The following is an 18,010-nucleotide window of genomic DNA, read 5'->3' on the forward strand; positions in this document are numbered from 1 at the left end:
TGTCTGCTTGTAACCTGGAATCACTTAGTTGTCCCTTATTGAAAATGTATTATACATCAATCCTCTTGCTCTCCCCTTTTCTTTTTCTCGTTCTCTCTCCCCGTAATTTACCAGATTGGGTGCCCATTAAGAACATAGTCATTTGTGAATCAGTGGTTGCCACGAGCAACCGACACAGTCGTTCCATCAAATCAAAGTTAATTTTGTGGAGGAGATGGTTTCATTTAAAAATAGTTTTTAAAAAAATAGAGTTCTGAACATCTTTAATGTAACTCTCAGTCTGTTAGGCATTCATCTCTCTCCTCTCCTCTCCTCTCCTCTCCTCTCCTCTCCTCTCCTCTCCTCTCCTCCTTCAGTCCTCTCTTCTCCCCTTGTCCAGATAAAGTGATGCTACTGAAGAGATGCTAGCAGGACCTCCCCATCACTAGACAGATTGTTTCTGCCTGTCTCCCCACCCCCACCTCCCCTCCCCTCCCCCACCTTCTCCTTTCTCCAGGAGATGGATTGTTATTCAGGCCCATTTCCCACCTCCAGCCTCCTCTAGCTATCGGTGTGTGGGATTCCTCTCAGTGGTAGATTTCATGAAATCATCAATCCATACCTCTTGAAATTCTCCAGTCCTGCTGACTAGTACTCACCAGTGTTGTTGGCTACTATTGTTTGTGAATGCGATTAAATGAGTGTTTTTTATAATATATGCTTGCTAAGCGGCTCGCAGACTTCAGTTTGGGTCTCTGTGTACACACAACCTCCCTGTTTTCTTTATCCTTCCAGAGGGGCTGTTATTAAAAAAAAGAAATAAAGATTTTGTCCGGTGAGGGGACAAGTTCACAGTGCAGTGGAGTGAAACATCCAGTGGAAATCCATGTTTAGTCGAGTTGTCGATTCTCTATAACTCAAGTGGTTTGTTGACGCTGAATCGACTGCACTGAACCATTTTGAATTCAAATCAGCTATATCGCTTCCAACAGTGGTCAGTTGTACGCAGAGTTAATGAGAGGTTGTCAGTTTGCCTCGATAAGTGACTGCCGCTTTACTTCATTGTACCACTGTAGTTCTCCATATACTACACAGCGCTCTCGGTGTGTGTTTGTCTGTGTATCCATTCATGTTTGTTTGGTGAGAGCGCTCTTCCACTGACCTGCCTGTCAAGTGGGCCTCTGTGAACGACCAGGGGGGGGAGGGGAAGAGGAGGAGTTGGAGGTTTGATAAGAGCCCAGGCTCCCTAGCTCTGAATGCCTGGCTATTGATTAGGGTGGCAATCATACTAGCACTCTATTAAATCATACGCAGCCTCTCCCTCAGCCGGGGCATAATGGAGCTATCGACACTACAGTGTGAGTTTAACAACCCTCTGGCACAGAGATTATGGAGCCTGTACCTGCAGTGGTTAATCTACAATAGATACCTTACCTAAGAGATGACGCTTGATAGATAGACAGGGTGCAATTGAGACGCACTGCATCTTATAAGATAGCTCCCAGTCATTTTGCAAGGCCTGTGTATTACAGGGCTAGCCATGTTTTGTGTGCATAACACGTAGTCAGTCAAGATCAAAAGTTTTCTCTTTCAAATTTGGACTGGATGCATATTGCTAAACCCCATGTCTTAGTAGCCACATTTTAATTTTGCGATAGATAGACCCATCTGCACCGTTTGTTTCACTTTGTTTCAGTGCTGTGCCAGAGTAGGAGAGAGGCCTGGCTAATGTTGTTTGTTTAGTGAAAATGGAGGGAGAAAAAGAATCCACAGATTGTTTAATTTTTTCTGCCCATAACAATCCGGGGCAACTCTTAATAATTGAGGATTGATGGGATTGGGATGAGCTAATTTGTCGCACCTCTGTGGGACACAGACGGCAAGCAAGTTGTGGCTATGGTGAAAAAGAATGATGGTAAATCCAATTGCACTGCACCACCGGCAGTTCCTGAAAAGGAGTAGGAATCACTATTACCTCATGGAACATTTGAGTCAAACTACATTCTATCTTAAAAAGAGGAATAGAATACAACAGACCTTTATTTTTTCCTTGATGAACTTCAGTCATGCAAATCAGAATAATAAAGAGAAACCAATATCAGCATAATGCATATGGTTCATACATTATACAGTACATACTGTATATACAAGACAAGACACTAAGTGCAATCATTAATCAGAAATCCTTTAAGAGCCTTACTTATGCAGGCATAAAAGTATTCCGATCTCTTAATTAAATTCCACATCTATTACAGTATCAATCTATCATATATATCTTATTTTAGCATATCTTTCATACAGAAGTTTTCTGTGGGGAAGATTCTCTTGTAAGTTGGTGCTGTTCCTCCCACGGATTAGACTGTGGAAAGTACATGGAGAAAGGCTGCTAAAATATTCCTGCAATTTAAAAAAGAGCCAGCGGTTGACTTTAGAATCATGCCGTCAGTGCCTGTCATATTCAGCTGGTTTTAAATGTGGGTTTTTGTATAGATCCGCAGGTAGTGTGGCAGACATCAACAGCCTCCCACATAGCAGCACCTGTAAGCTGTGTTCAGCTCAGCAGCTATGGCCTGCTGCAGTCGCATGCTGTTGCACTTAGCATAGCTGTTGAACCCACCTGCTGTTAAGTAACTGGACAAAACTCACACAATAGCCAGCAGGTGATGCTGAAGCTCTCTTACTGACCCTGACACACATACATACACACACACACACACACACAGACACAGGATTGCCTGATACTTGTGTTTGTAATTTCATTTGGCATTTCGTATTTTTATCTATTCACTTCATGTTTTTCCGTTACATGTTGCAACTTTGCACGTTGCCTTTCTTTTTGTTTCTATGGCGATACTGCCAGTGATGTTATATTTAATGTCTGAAATGGACTGGAAAGACAAAAACTGAAGATAAATATACGAGAGGCTGCAATAGTGGCTGAGTCATCACTGGAAAAAGAATTAAAGGCTTTTAACAAGGTTGTGTGGATGCTAACGTGGCAAGAAAATTACAACAGAAAATTGAACATTTTCTAGGTAAAATGTAAGTGCCTGTAACACTCAAATAGAAAAACCGCGTGAGAGCTTTTCTTTTGTTGCACCTCGGCCTGTTCCTCTTACCATCTCTCTCTCTCCTTCCTTCTCTGAAGTCCCTGGTGTCTGGTCGTTTTGTGTCAGGGGAGAGCGGAGTGGTAAGGCACCTGAGAGGCGTCATCTGACTTTAATGGTCCTGATGAAGATGTCTGCAGGGTTTGACAGCTGCCTCTGCCTCTGACTGACCCTACACTGCTGTAATTTACCCCACTTAGCAATCCTTCTATCGTTCTCTCTCTCTCTCTCTCTCTCTCTCTCTCTCTCTCTCTCTCTCACCCCCATAGCAAGCACTGAAGGAGAACCTGAGGAGGAGGGAGGCGGAGGAGAAACAGAGGAGAGCGCGGGCAGCAAAGGAGAAAGCTGAGCATGAGAAGCAGGAGAGACAGCAGAAGAAGAAGAGGTTGCTGGAGGTCAATGCAGGTAGAGATTGTTCAGTCTGCTTTGCTTATCAACCCTTGCATCGTTAAGCCCTCTACATGCAGCTGTCTGCTAAATCAATCCAGGGTCCAATTGTGTGCAAGATCATTTCAAGACAATGGCTCTCATTTATCAAGCAAGCATAAGACCCGATATAATCATTAAATGAAGGCGTGCCCATTTTTCCACAATTCAGTATTTATCTCTTTGAAACTTAATTCACATCTACTCGAAAGCATGTGTGCTCATTTGGATTGATGGACAAATGGTTGAGTAATGTTGGAAGGAAGTTCAATTCAAAATTAGCAGTTGTGCGATATGAAAACAAAGCTTTCTTGAACTATTTGTTTCACTCAGCCCATTTAATTCTCTTTGACAGTATCATTAGGTGTTGAGACTTGTTTTTTATCAAGTCTGACAAATTTATCTCACAGGGGTTTTGCTTAAATTAAGTTTCCCAGTTATAGAAATCAAAAGCGCCTTCCACAACTTTCCACTACCGTACCACATCATTGTCGGAGTTTCTTACTATCTTGATGCTTAACAATGGGAAGATTTCAACCATGGCATCATGAAGATAATAATGTGATACTATATTGATCCTCATAGAAAAATTCTCTTGTTGCATGCCCTCTCCAGGGAGGTCAGAGCACAGGGTCAGCTAAAGAATAGGCCCATGGAGCTTGTAGGAATTCATTGTCTTGCTCAAGGACACTTGAGCAGGATGGATGATTGCCAACACAGGGCTTTAACCTAGATCGACTGGTTGAAGGACGGCCTTGCCAACCAATAAGCCGGGTTAACACTCTTTGTATTTAGCTGGCAGAGCATTACGCAACAGTCAGTAAAGGCTGGTGGTCAAATTGATAATCTTTTGATATAAAATTACATTATCACACACCATGTCAATGCTTTTCACTTTACATCAAGTAATGACATCGCAGAGCGTGTTAGAATGTTGAGTTGTCACAAAGGCATCTACTTAAATGGCCTGTTTAACCACTTGTGACTCTCACTGGTAACTAGAACGCTAACTCTATTTATAACAAGCAGGTTCAGGCATAGCTATAAAGAAGATAATGTCTGCCTTGTGCCAGAGCATCTTGTGCCAAGTGCCAGACTTTTTTTTTTTTTTTGTTGTTGTTTTTTTTCCTTTGGAGCATTGCTGATGCCAGAAACTTTTTCAACAGCACAGCCTCCAGACCCATTTCCAATGTCCAAAGCCAAGGTTGGCACTGCAGCTGAGCTTGGCAGTCCCAGCCCAGTACCAGCATCTAGCTAACATGACCATGCCAGCCACTGTAGCAGTCCTGTAGACCCTACAGGCTAAGTGGAGAACCACCATGCTCCATCCAGGCCAAAGTACTGCTGTGGGCATAGCACCCAGCCAAAGGCAGGCCTATCTTGGCTAAAAAAAAAATGCCACACTCCTCCCCCATTTCCTTCTGGTTTAGATTTAGATCCCAGTATTTCATCTCTTATAACAGACATCCCTCAAATGTCACACTATGCCAAGTGTTAGCTTTTGACTTCCTAAATGGCTAAGGTCTACGCTGCTCAGCTCATCCAAAGCCATGTTGGTGGATGGTAGGCATTTAGCAGGGTCATGTCTAGTAGTGCTTAATCAACAGGGATCTGGTGGATAGGTGATATATGTTAGTCCAGTAGTGTGTATGTCACTCTCTGCCATGCTGTGGTTATCTCAAAACACCAGGGCCAAGGTTAGAGCCAACAAAAATTATGGACTGCCACCAATCTGCTGCTTTTGAAAGACAGACATAACTCTGAGTGTGTGTGTGTGTGTGTGTGTGTGTGTATGTGTATGTGTGTGTGTGTGTGCGCGCGCGCATACATATTTGTGTGCTTGTCTGAATTTTAATAATTCTGGCATGTTTGGCTGGGTCACTCACTCAGAATGACAGCTTGTATTTGTTTCTCTCTGTGCGTGTGTGTGTGTTGGGTTTTCTCCCAAACTTCAAACTTTTCTATTTCAGAAAAGTAGTTCAGAAGTAAGAACAAAATTATAAGAACAAACTTCAGCCAAATGTTGTCATAAAGGCTTATACAAATATGCCTAGAGCTTGAAATTTATTTAGATACGCTCAAATTAAGATAAAGCTAAAGGGAAACTCTCTGACATCCCCAAGAAGTGATGTTTCTGGCAATACTTGACACATGCATGCACGCGTGCACAAACACACATGCGCGCGCGCACACACACAGATAGTTGGGATAAAATGAATGAGTGACTGAGATTTGGCATTGTGCTGCCAATCCAGGACAGGATTTCTCTCTCTCTCTCTCTCTCTCTCTCTCTCTCTCTCTCTCTCTCTCTCTCTCTCTCTCTCAACACAGCCTATTTATTAACTAAAGAGCTTTCTCTTTGTTTGTCAGGGAGGATTGTCCTCAATGGAGATTTTCTCTGTAATCATCTGATTATCCATCAATTCCCTAAAAAGCCCCAGAGAGACTGCATATCCACATTATGCTGAAGGGCACAGCAATGAGAGACAGAGGAAGGGAGGGAGGGGGAAGGGATTCGGGCAGAAAATGATCGAAATGGAATTTAGCTACCTGCTACAGGTACTCACATTTAGTTTAATTTTAGCCCAAGCTTTGCCTGCTTATGCATACGTTCATTGTGAGGTTCTCAGTTTCATACCTGTTTCCCTGCAGCTCCTTCACCTGCCACCGAGTTGGCTTCTACCTCCGCGATAATGTGCAGCCTGACTCCATCTGCTGCACCGTGCCTTCTGGTAGTCTGAGAGAGTGAAAGCATCAGCATGCATGCATTTGCATAGAGCCCTATGGAGATTGAAATTCAGATTGAATAGGTGTTTTTTTCCTCCTCCTCTAGCTGCGCCTGCCTTGTGTATGACAAATCTGTTGCATTAACTCCCAGGGTAGGCCGGGAGCGGGAATGTTTGTGGAGCGACAAATTACACATCAGAGCTTTATTTAACATTCCCTACATGGCTACAAGCGATGAACTATTAAGACGTCAAATAGAAGAACAGCTAGAGACGCACCCCTGCATGCAAAGATGCTAACAGCACATAGGAGGGGCATCAGAGAGAGAGAGAGAGCGAAAGAAAGAAAAATAAATCTTTTGGGGAAGAGGTGGCTTATATGAGATGTGATTCCTATTTCCTATATGGGCAAACTGGCAGTGCCTTCTGCATCATGTGTTTATGCTGTAATGATGCTCACCTGATTGTTTTATACTAATTTGTTGCTGACATATTTACTTGTATAGACAACTGGCCATACGGGTGGGGGATGTGCAAAAAGGATTCTGCTTTCAATGGCCTTATTTCATACTTAGTGATGCACCGATCATTTTTTCTGCGGCTGATTCCAATTGCCGATTTTTAAACAATGTGATTGGCCAATCACTGATCTAAATGATTGAAACAATGCATTTTACCCAGAGTTTGTAGTAACAACGGCACATCATGTCAATGTGCGCAGCAGCCATAAATAATACAATTCCAATAAAGCACTGTTTTTAACAGCGTTCTTATGGCTGCATCACATATTGTAAATAAATAAATCGTAGGTTTTATCCAAACATAGTAATTACATGCTGGTGTGTGCTTGATGACTGAGGTGCGTACTCACCTATTGCTACTGGTAGCTCATGAAAAGTTTTCATTAAGGGTGCTCCGATCAGGATTTTTGGGGCCGATCACCGATCGCTGGAAGCAGTATCGGCCGATACCGATCACCAATCACGGGGTCTATTTGAAGCCTTCTATTCATCGTGTAGCATTATTTATTTATTTAACTATTCTTAACAACATTGTATATTAAGTATTAAAATTAAGAGATGAGAAAGTATCATGAATTGACAACTGTTTATTGGCAGGCAACATGTGCAACATATTCCACTCTCTCTCTTAGAGACACAACTTAAACCATAGCAGCCTACGCTTGGTTATTGGGAGCAGCTTAGATCTTAACAAATATACCTTTCCTGTGGAATAAAATAAATAAAATTTTATAAAATAAAAATTAGAATAAAAGCTAAATCTAACCAAGTTAGATTAGATAAATTATATATAGGCCTACTGAGGCAACAAAAATCAATTCCAATAGACGGAAAACACAGGGCCTTTATCAATTTACTCCAACTTTAGAGACTATAAAAACTGCAACATAACAAAATATTTTTCAATATTAATCTGGATTGAGGGAGCAAACATTCAGAGTCAGAGTTAAAAAGTAAATATTAACATTTTCAGTCCACTCAGTGGATACTGACTAGCACCTACAGTAGCCTATATACAGCTAATCTGCTAGTCTCAGAAACCCAGCTGTATTCCGAATAACGTTAATAACCCTTAGTTCTTCTTTTTGGGAATTCAGCCGGTCGTCTTCTTGGCATGGAAAAAAAAATATCCCTCACGCCCGCGTGTGCAATGGGAGGCGAACAGACGGATCCAACGAGAGAGAGAGAGTGAGCGAGACAGAGAGCGAGAGAGAGCGCGACACACACACACAGAGAGAGAGAGAGAGCGAGCGTGAGAGACAGAGAGAGAGACCGCACAAAGAGACTACTTCTGTTTGGATCTCTTCCCATCTCGTCTCTCCCTAACATTTTTGCAAATTTATTGTCTTTTTCAGACACCTGGTAGAACTGCCAGACCGGTGAAGCCATTTTAGCGGCGCGTAGAGAAATTGTCTTGCGTGTTTTGCGTCATCTGATCGGCGCTTCTGATCGGCCTTTATAGAGACCACCGATCAAACTATTTAGAACGAATATCAGCCGATAACGATCGGTGGCCGATCGATCGAAGCACCCTTAGTTTTCATTGCAGCAGCATAGGCTCTGCCTTTTGTCCAGTATATGTTTCGAATCTGTTTCGTGAAATTCAAAACGCAACGTCAAAAATGAACTTTCAATGCCAGATGACATGCCTACACTAGTAACGTTCTGCTGATTGACACAAATTTGGCTCATACTTTTTACCGCAATTTAAAAAAAAAATATTATTTTCTTATTTTTGATCAGCCAGTCAATCACCGATGATGCATTTAGAAAATTTTGTGGCTGATTTTGATCGCTGGCCGATCGATCAGCGCACCCCTATTCATCACCCACTGAATGACTTGTCTACTTGCTGCTCAAAGAGTCAGTAAAGTGGAATATGGGATATGCAGGAGAGAGGGGGTTGATTAGCCCCATTGTACCATTGCCCTTGCAAGTGTCAAGGGAGCACGGTGGTAGGCATGTATGCATTTTACTCTGGCATGTCATTTCCTGTCCTGGGCTTTTCAATCCCAGCCCAAGTGACCCTATTTCTTGCCTTGCTCAGGCCCACCTCTGCTACACAGTGTTACTCCCAGGTCAATGTCCTGATGATAAGTGCCACATCCTGTTGAGTGAAGTGGCTGGAGGCATTAGCACTGGTCTGAATAGAGGGTAGACATCGACACACAGACAGCCTGTTTGTCTAGACAATGGAAAACGCCACTCTGAGCTGGCTCTGATTAAATAGATGGTGATTGAAGTTTCACTCTAGACAGGAGGATAACTGGATAAGTACAGACTATTCCCAGAGGTGGAGGTCCAGCTCTCCCTTGATTCCACTCCTTGCGTTGTTTCTTTTGTTTTCCTGGTTTGAAAGACACCCCTCTGCTTTTGTTTACCTCCTTGTTCGACGAGCCTGTTCTTTTTTTGTTTTGTTTTGGTTTTTTTCAAAGTGGAGGACAAATACCCAAGACACTTCACAGTGGAGCTTATTCTGCTCAATTGCTACTTTCTTTCACTGCTGAAACTTGGGACTTGGAGTTGACTGTAGAGCAGCAATCAAGAGGACGTGAACACAAGGCAGACACTGAACTCTTACTAGTCTTTAAATAGACATCAGAGAGGCCTAGACTGTTTTACGAGGGTGTCTTCATTTTTGTGAAAGTTAAAGCAGAAAGTCTCTGTGCACACTGCACACCTGTCACGAGAGCTCTGGTCCCAGAAGCAGCAGAATAGAGAGAGGCAGGCAAATTGTGCACATCAAAGCACCAATCAGAAGCTCTACTGTCAAAGCTGGAATACCACTCTTCATTGTCCTACTCCTCTTTTTCCTTTTTGTTCTATCTCCATGTCCTGTTCAACACCACCTTTCGCGAGCTGAATCACTGTTTCAAACCCATTTCACAGCTACTAGTTTGACTAATATTCCTGGTTTTGCCATTTCTTCCTCCTCCATTACTACCCATGTGAACTGACATGTCTATGATCTCTCTGTGGGCATGTGGGTGTAAGTATATAAATATGTGTCGTGATTCTCAGTGTTGGGCTGTCTGAAAGCACCTCTTGTCTCCGTTCTATAAAGCAGTTTTCTGTCTCTGCCTGTCTGAGGTGCCTCTGATTGATGTGTAAAATTGGACTGTTTGTGCTCCCATATAATCCTGAGTCGGGAGATCTGAGTCGGTTTCGTTTTTTTCTCGCCTCCTGAGGCTCAGAGAGTGTTTTATGTTCTTGTGGGTTGGAGTCAAACGGAGTACTACACACTAAGGCACACACTGCAGGTTGCGACAGATTGATCTGCTCTTTTTGCTTGTTTTCTGTGTGTGCGTCTGTATTTTTGTGTACGCGTGAGTGTGTGTGTGTGTGTGTGTTGTGGGGAGTGTAAAGCTTGCTGCCTGTGATGAATTGCCACAGCAGTAGAGACATATTTGGACGTCGAGGAGCGTTGGTTTTCCTCAGAAATGCTTGCTGCCTCTCTGCTCTGCGTAATGATGAAGAACTAGGCCCATATCAACCAGAGGAGGGGTACAACTCTTGCGAATGAAAAGCCGAACACATGCACACACAGCACCAGCAGTCGGGCAGGCAAGGAAGTAGGCCATGATATAGCCACCATTTGTGTGTGTGCAGTTGTAACTTGGCGTAGGGTTCTGGTACAACAGCAGCCCACCACCCTGGGGAACCTGTGCCCTGGATACTGGAGCTTCACAGTGGAGGAGGGTTTGCTGTGGAGGGGATCGTGCACTGCGGAGATGACTGACAGTGTTTGTAGGGGAGGAGAGACCAGAACCCACCGTAGGGCTGTGCGGTATGCAGGAAAGGGAGAAGAGATCAACTGTAGGGTTAGCAGGCCTCATGGTGCAGCAAGGCAGCAGCAGTCACGGGTAATAGGTCTCACCACAGAGCACATCCTGATTGAGGGAGATTGCGGAGAGCTTGGAGGCTCCTGACAGAGGAAGGGAGCCCGATAACAGAGCTGGGGAACAGCCAAGCACAGAGATTTCTCCCCATAGGAGGACAGGGGGGGGCTGTGTCAGGGCCAGCCAACCCAGTCATCATTAATATCTATTAATATAGACCAACACTATCAGGCTCAGGTAAATGCCTCTGCACAGATGCAATACATATTACACATACACACACACATACACGTTATTCAAATGAGCATTTGAATTCACTTGATTTGCAATGTGCTTATTTGCTTTCAAGAAAATTGTTATTGCATTGGGGTATGATGGATAACTTCAGGGTGTAGTGAATATGGTTAAAATTATAAAGCAAATAGCCCGGGGCTAGACAAAGAAAGCTGACACTTTGATTTACACTAACCATGTCTTTGTGCATCTTTGTAGCATTTCAATAAGAATATGAATTCATTGTTCTGAGGCTTACAGAAAAACATGAATAGGTTCAGAGAATACTATCTATCAGAGTTGTCATGCATCCTTCATCTCTGATTGACAGTTGGCATTTTGCAGACCTGATAGGTCGAATAATGAAAATAGGCGTTTTTGCTCAGTGCAGAAGACAATGCCAAGGAGGGGGAAGCATAATGAAATAGGAGTAGCTAGCCATTATAATGAATATGCTTAGTGTGGTTTGAATGATACCAGTTCTTCTCACTTGCTGTCTCTCCCACTTCCTCTACTTCACTGACTTAGTTTAGATATATTCACATTCTTACTATAGTCCCATTTCAAGCTCATTCAGCAAACTATAATAATGTAAAAATAATGCTATAAGTGTTAAAATAGAAGATGTAACCACATATAGGTGTTCGAGGCATCACAATTTATAAGTCCACATGTGAATTTGATCTTGGCTGTTCTGTGTTATTTACCATGTAAGTATGGTAAGCCATTGTTTCAATGGGATTTGCAGGAAGAAATGGGAGTGAGGAAAAATACACATAACCTTAATCAGAGCAATGTCCTCCTACCCTTCACTAAATCAGTGCTGGGACCTGGCAGTCACACCACAGCTGAAGGTACAGCTTGTTCTCTATTGGGGCCAATGAAGCTGTTGAGTGCTATTTACAGCAATGAGGGGAATGCAGGAACAACTTGAGGAAGAGTGACGGGAGTTGTGGGGGGCTAGACTTCCAATTTGGGTTATCTCCTTTCACCCACTTTTTTTCTCTCTACTAGATTTCCCCCCACTCCTTCACCCATCCATCCCCTTTACCCATCCATCCCCACACCCCTTCACCCACTCTTTATGCCTTCTCCACATGTTATCTGTTCAGGTTAAATTAACTAATTACTGGCCCAGTGTCAAAAACGTTTCTGGCAGCTTAGCCCCAGTGGAAGTATCAGTGCTGCTGACTTTGGGGCACCTCACTGGCCATCACCAGACTGGTGTTGCTGGTGATGTAGCCATGGAACTAGCAGTCACTACACAGTTCCAAAATTGTGAGAAAGTTTGGTCAAAGCTGGAAATTCGCCATTACGTTATCAGTAAGTTATCAGTTATCAGTTATATCATTAGCCTGTGGTCAAAAATGTAAAGAAAGGAGTGACAAATCTGCATTTTCTGAAAATGGAGGTCTGGAAAAGAATGGAAAAGAATTTTAAAATGGATAAATTGTGTAGGAACCATGCTACTGGAAAATGCTGATACTGACAATTAAGAGTACAGGATGTAAACTCTCATTAGCCTCTAAAGTTGTGTCCAATTCTGTATGTTCACTGTATGTGAATCAGGGTTACGTGCTTAATTACAGCACACAGAATTGCACAAAAAGTCTGCAAAAGTACAGAAAAAAGGTGTCCTGATTCACACATGGCTATACATTTTATGTAATTATAGACGCACTGTCTGTAAACATATAGTGCTATTTTTTGTGAACTCCAGCTACAGAGTGACATAGTCAGGAGGATGGTGAATATCAATAAATACCCCACCCACTATCAGCATACATCACATTGAACACACGTTTACAAAAACTTTGTGAAGAAGTCTGGAAAAAGTATGGAACTTTGACAGCTAGCAGTGCTGAATTTGAGAGTAGTAAAGGTGTCAAATTACTGTGTTAAACTGATCAACATTCACCCTGCAGGTTTTCCATCTGCATCTGTGTCTTTAAATAGTGTGTGCGGTTGAAGATAGCTTATGGATCACGTTATCTGTTAAAGGCGATAATGATGTACAGGCAAAGACTGGAGCAATGTGAATTTAATAGATTATACGGTGATTTTCAAAGGTATTTGGATAGTGTTACTGTTCAGGTTTTACTCTGCTGTAATAGCAATTTTGATTTTAAAGAATACAGTGTCTACGAGAATAAGTACAGAAAGTCAGCTTTAATTTTATGGTAGTTTCATCCATATCAGGAATCATTTAAAATGTGTTTAATTTAATTCATTTAAAAAATCAATTTTTTGTATTTGGACAAATAAAGACTTGAGAACGATTGTTTGAGGTTGGATTGATACTTCACACTCGTTGGCTTGCTTGTATTCCATACTAGACAAATGTAATTTCAAGCAGTATGTAATCAACAGCTACATTTTTACAGCTTTACATCAAAGTGCAAAGAGATTGAATTTTGGGTGGCAGAAGACTTGAGGAAATGAATCTGATGATGTTCTTGTGCTTCAGACTTCTAGAAGTCATTTTATGTCATGATTATGATCATTATTATTAATATTTATTTATTTATTTTGGACAAAGTAATATAAATAGCAACTTTATTTTGTATAACTTTTTTTTCCCAAATACTTTTAGCAGTCCGAAATTTGGGGCCACATAAAAAAAAATGCATTAGATTGACTGTTCATTCAATATTTAAAGATGCCATCAAATTACAGTGGTCTCCTACCCTGTAGTTGTTGTAAGAATTATTATATATTTTGTTAATATATATATAGAAAACTGAACACTAAAGAACTGTCCAAATGAATGCCCCTTGAAAGTGTGAAAGGCCAATGCTTTACTGTTAGAGCTCACTGTAAATGTTCAGTGTTCTTGAGGTGATAATAGCCGAATATATAGAGTAGGGGATGGCAAGTTAAAAGCCCAAGTACTGTATCTGTTTGAATAGATTTGTTACTTTCGTAACATGTTGATCGAATAGTGTATTCTGTATGCCTGTAAGGTTTATGTAGGGTTCAGCTGCAGAAAACAACATTGTGTCTTTATGGAACTGCCTATTGCCTCCATAGCTTTTGTTCGCCAACTCTGCACATAACGCACAAGTATTGCATTAGTATCATGTTGCAGTTTATGAACATACTGTATGTTTTTTATTTTTCTTCTTCCTTCCTAGTTTTCTCAACATCTTCATCTGCAGGGCTTTTTTTCAAGCTAGTATGAAGTGCACAAAGCTGCAGTTATGAAGTGCACAGAGCTGTGCATGACAAATTAAGACTGATTGACAACATGCAAATGATAGCTTGCGGGTCGAAGTAAGAAGAATGCAGTGGTAATCCTTTGGTTGCATTTATCGAGACACGTGGAGAGTACTAATGTGCTACTAGTGAACATTTAATTAACTGCGCAGAGCCCTCCTCAGAGCCCAGTGTCAAACAGCCTTCCATTGCTTCGTGGTGGTTGGCCAAGACTTACAATTTTATCGGCAAGATAGGAGCAATGTCGAAAAGAAAACACGCATGTACATGACAACCACGGCATAAACTTTTGCTTGACAGTTTATGCTGTATGTGTCCCTGAACATTTCCATGTACCTGCCATCTATTTTCCCTCCCATCCATTGGAGGCTGTTTTCACTGCAAATCACTAGCCAGGTCCATCATTCTGCCTCAGGTGTCAGGGCCAGGTTCTCTGGCTGTGCCAGCACAGGGCATGATTTAAATGTCATACCTGCAAAGATTTTTTTTTTTCCCTTTTTTCCATCTATGCATTTCTGTCCTTCCTTAGCTTCTAAAAGCCAAGGGCTTGGTATGCTGTGTCATGAGTATGTCACCAGAAAATACTGTGAAACACCATGTTACCAGGTTTAAGTGTTCTGTGTCTGTCCGTGCATGTGTGTGCACATGTGTGCTTACATTGTAAAATGACTGAATCTAGACCTTCTGACCCCAGATTCTTAGATGCTGGCTTGTCTGCCACCACACCCCTCTTGACATCACAGTATATTTTCCATATATTTTCCATCAAAGTATATCAAACTCCATAGCCAAGGTTAATACTTTGAACTTTCCCTCTGTCTGTTTATGAGTCAACTACAACACCTCTGTGAGATAGTGGACACTTGCTATAGGGCTGCGGAGGCATACATGTGATATATGGGCCTGTTAAAAGCTAGCCTGCTTTTCAAATCACATGCTATTAAGTGTTAATACAATGGCCTGCCATTGTAAGCCCCGAATTGTTGCAATTGCTATGGCAACCCTGGCGACTGATTGAAATTCCACCTTATCTGATTTTTTTTTTCTTTACCTTTCTCTGTCTTCTCTTCTCTGTCCTCTAACCCACCCCCATCTCTTCCTTTCTCACTCTCTTTTCCAGAGAATGATGAGACAGGGGTGATGGATAGTTTGCTGGAAGCCCTACAGTCAGGAGCTGCATTCAGAGACCGCAGGAAGAGAGCACCAAGACCCAGAGGTGAGTCTCATATCCTTTACCTACACTTACACACACACACACACACACACACATACACACACATCTAGCACCCATATTTACCAGACAAACTGTGGATGTATACACACAAAAAAGAAATAAAGAGCATCTGCGCCCTTCAACACCTACACACAGTATTTCCTGTTAATGAAGTACACTTCCCACACCCACTGTAATGCTCCCTTCCCAGTCTTCATCCAGCTGGTGAGTGACTCCTTGTGATCTTGTGATCCCTCATAGTGTGGCATTGTGTATCCACTGTTCTCCCTACAGATAACCAGCCACAGACCATCAGCCCCAGCTCCTACCGCCAGGTTCTCAGGCCTGTTAACCATGGTAAAATAAAAACCACAAAGCTATGTCCGCAAGCATGCTGAGCTTTATCTTTTTGTCTGCCACTGGAAATCAGGCTTTACCATGCCATCTCTTCCATGTCATGCAAATTCCCCTTGACAGTTCCTATGTCCTGCTTTTTTGTGTGCCAAATGACCTTTTCAACTGGCCCTTTGCCTTTTCGTGACCTTGTGTGTGCCCTTTGAAAGTGTGAAAGGCCAATGCTGAAACAGTTTGAGGTTTAACAGCTGTGTCTGCATGTGTGTGAGTGTATAAATGTATGTGTAATTGCACGCATGTGCGCATATTTGTGTGTCTGAGTATGCATGACTTCCTGGGAGCGAGGAGCGGATGGGATACTAATTACACTGAATTGAATTGTCTTGCATTATTCATAGTTGTGAACAGATATTGTGCTTTTAGCTGTTGCTAAGATAAACAGCAGCTTTCTCCTCTTGTCAAAGGTTTTCTACAATCATTATTGAGGCACTTAAAAAATTACGCTGTAACCCTATTACCTCTTATTACTTGTAATTGGAATCCCTGTGGGCTGGGTACAGGCACACATGAATAAAATTACTCATGCTCAATCCACCCACATCATCGATGGCAATGATAAAGGGCCTTGCTCTGTTGTTCTGCTACGACTTATCTGAAATTAGATTGGAAAGGGACGAGGGGGAGGGAGATATACAGGGTGGGAGGAAAGAGACAGATAGAGGTGGCTGGAACATAAGAAATGGAGAGAAATGGTGTGAGGAAGAAATGGGGAGACGGTTGGAGGAGAGGGTGAAACTAAGGAATGATAGGGGGAGGGAAACAGATTGTGGGAGGAGTGGTGAGACTCATACTGTGTGTGTGTGAGAGAGAGAAGGAGAGAGTCAGTAAGTGTGTAACAGAGAACAAGCCAGACTTATGTTAAGAGGAGCCGTTCGAGTGGCCGTTACTGTGTGTGTGTGCTAGTGTCCCTGACCCGGTGTGATCCATCATAGGCTTGCACTGCTATTGCGCCACCTCACTCTCAACCGCTCTCACATGTCCCTCAGCAAAAATAAATGAAGGGCACAGTGCATTAGGGGAACTGCTGCTCTGCGTCCCTGTAGTGGAAAGGCCCTGCGGTGTTATACGGGGTAAAAAGGTCCTGGAAGGTTGCTGGCCTAGCTGCCCCCTGCCGGCTGCCTCAGATACGGTCTTGTTGACTAATAAAGCTCTAGGCTTTAGTCTGTCACTGTAGGCCTCATCCTCACTGCCAGCCTCCCAGAGCAAACACAGCTAATTACTTTCCTCTGCCCAGCCCCAGCACCAGCTCAACCCTCTCAGTGCCCATTCATCTTCATTTCCCCCTCTCTGCCATCTGCCTCTTAAATAACACTCCTCCTCATCTCCCTGCTATCCCATAACCCCACACTCTTCTTCCATCCTCTCCTGGCCTGACAAAGGCCCTCCCCAAACATAATTACCTGTTATTGGTATGGTGTCGCTCCACTCCTCCTGCCTCACCCCATTTTCCCCGCTTTCCTTGTCCTGCCTCTCCCCTATGGAGACCCAGGCTTTAATTATCCTGGGTTCAGTAGCTGGAGTGAGTGAAACCCACAGGATACTCTCTGTTGAGTAGGGAGGTGATGAAGTTTAGTCAGCAGCACGCACACTAAAACAACTGCTTTTACTGACACCGCCCCACCACCACCACCTCCTTTTCCCACAGCTTTAAATACCCTTTAATAATTGATCTCAGGGGTGTTGCTACACTCCAGTGGAGCAGCAAAGAGAATTAAAACAGAAACATCTGTGCCAGGAGATACTGTAATTAGCGACGGGGGGAGAGATTTGAATGGTCAATCTGTACATGTGCGGTACCGGTAAGCATTAGCACCCAGGGAGACTCAGGAGCATCGGAGCCTGTTGTCTGCAGAGACAAATCAGATGGCCCGACAGATTGAGCTCCCCTACCAGTCGACTTTATATGATGATGTAACCTAAGTAGTGTGAGACTGTGGAGTAGTTTGGGTGTGGAAGTAGTGCTTCATAGTCATGATGACTATAGTGTGATTGTCATACTATAGACAATGGGATAAGAAGATTATAATGCACAAAAGGGATTGTGATTCCTTTTACCTTTTGGTGTGTGTTAAATGTTTGGAATGGTGACATCTGTCTAGCCGCCTCACAGTCTACTCGCTGTGTGCTGCACACTCAGGCACACAGAGTCTCCCTTCCTCCTTTCTTCCCTCCTTTTCTCCCTTTCTCCTCAGCAGTCTGAAGTCCTGGCCAAAGGTTCCTCCCATTTTTCTCACCGTCCTCTGTCTCTCATCTCCTCTCCTCCCCTATCCTAAAATTGGCTCAGCTCACTTCAACA

General features: G+C 42.9%; 1 protein-coding gene across 1 annotated transcript in view; it reads left to right on the forward strand.

Annotated features, from left to right (window-relative positions):
• LOC139907732 (protein diaphanous homolog 3-like) overlaps positions 1-18,010 on the forward strand; it is a 227,711-nt gene that overhangs the window by 160,685 nt on the left and 49,016 nt on the right. The window contains exons 25-27 of the mRNA XM_078282613.1: positions 3,356-3,491; positions 15,208-15,303; positions 15,595-15,657. Of these exons, the coding sequence (XP_078138739.1) occupies positions 3,356-3,491; positions 15,208-15,303; positions 15,595-15,657 (295 nt within the window). The remainder of the gene's footprint in view (positions 1-3,355; positions 3,492-15,207; positions 15,304-15,594; positions 15,658-18,010) is intronic.

The sequence above is a fragment of the Centroberyx gerrardi genome, chromosome 1 (genome assembly GCF_048128805.1).
Source record: "Centroberyx gerrardi isolate f3 chromosome 1, fCenGer3.hap1.cur.20231027, whole genome shotgun sequence".
NCBI classification, from domain to species: domain Eukaryota; kingdom Metazoa; phylum Chordata; class Actinopteri; order Beryciformes; family Berycidae; genus Centroberyx; species Centroberyx gerrardi.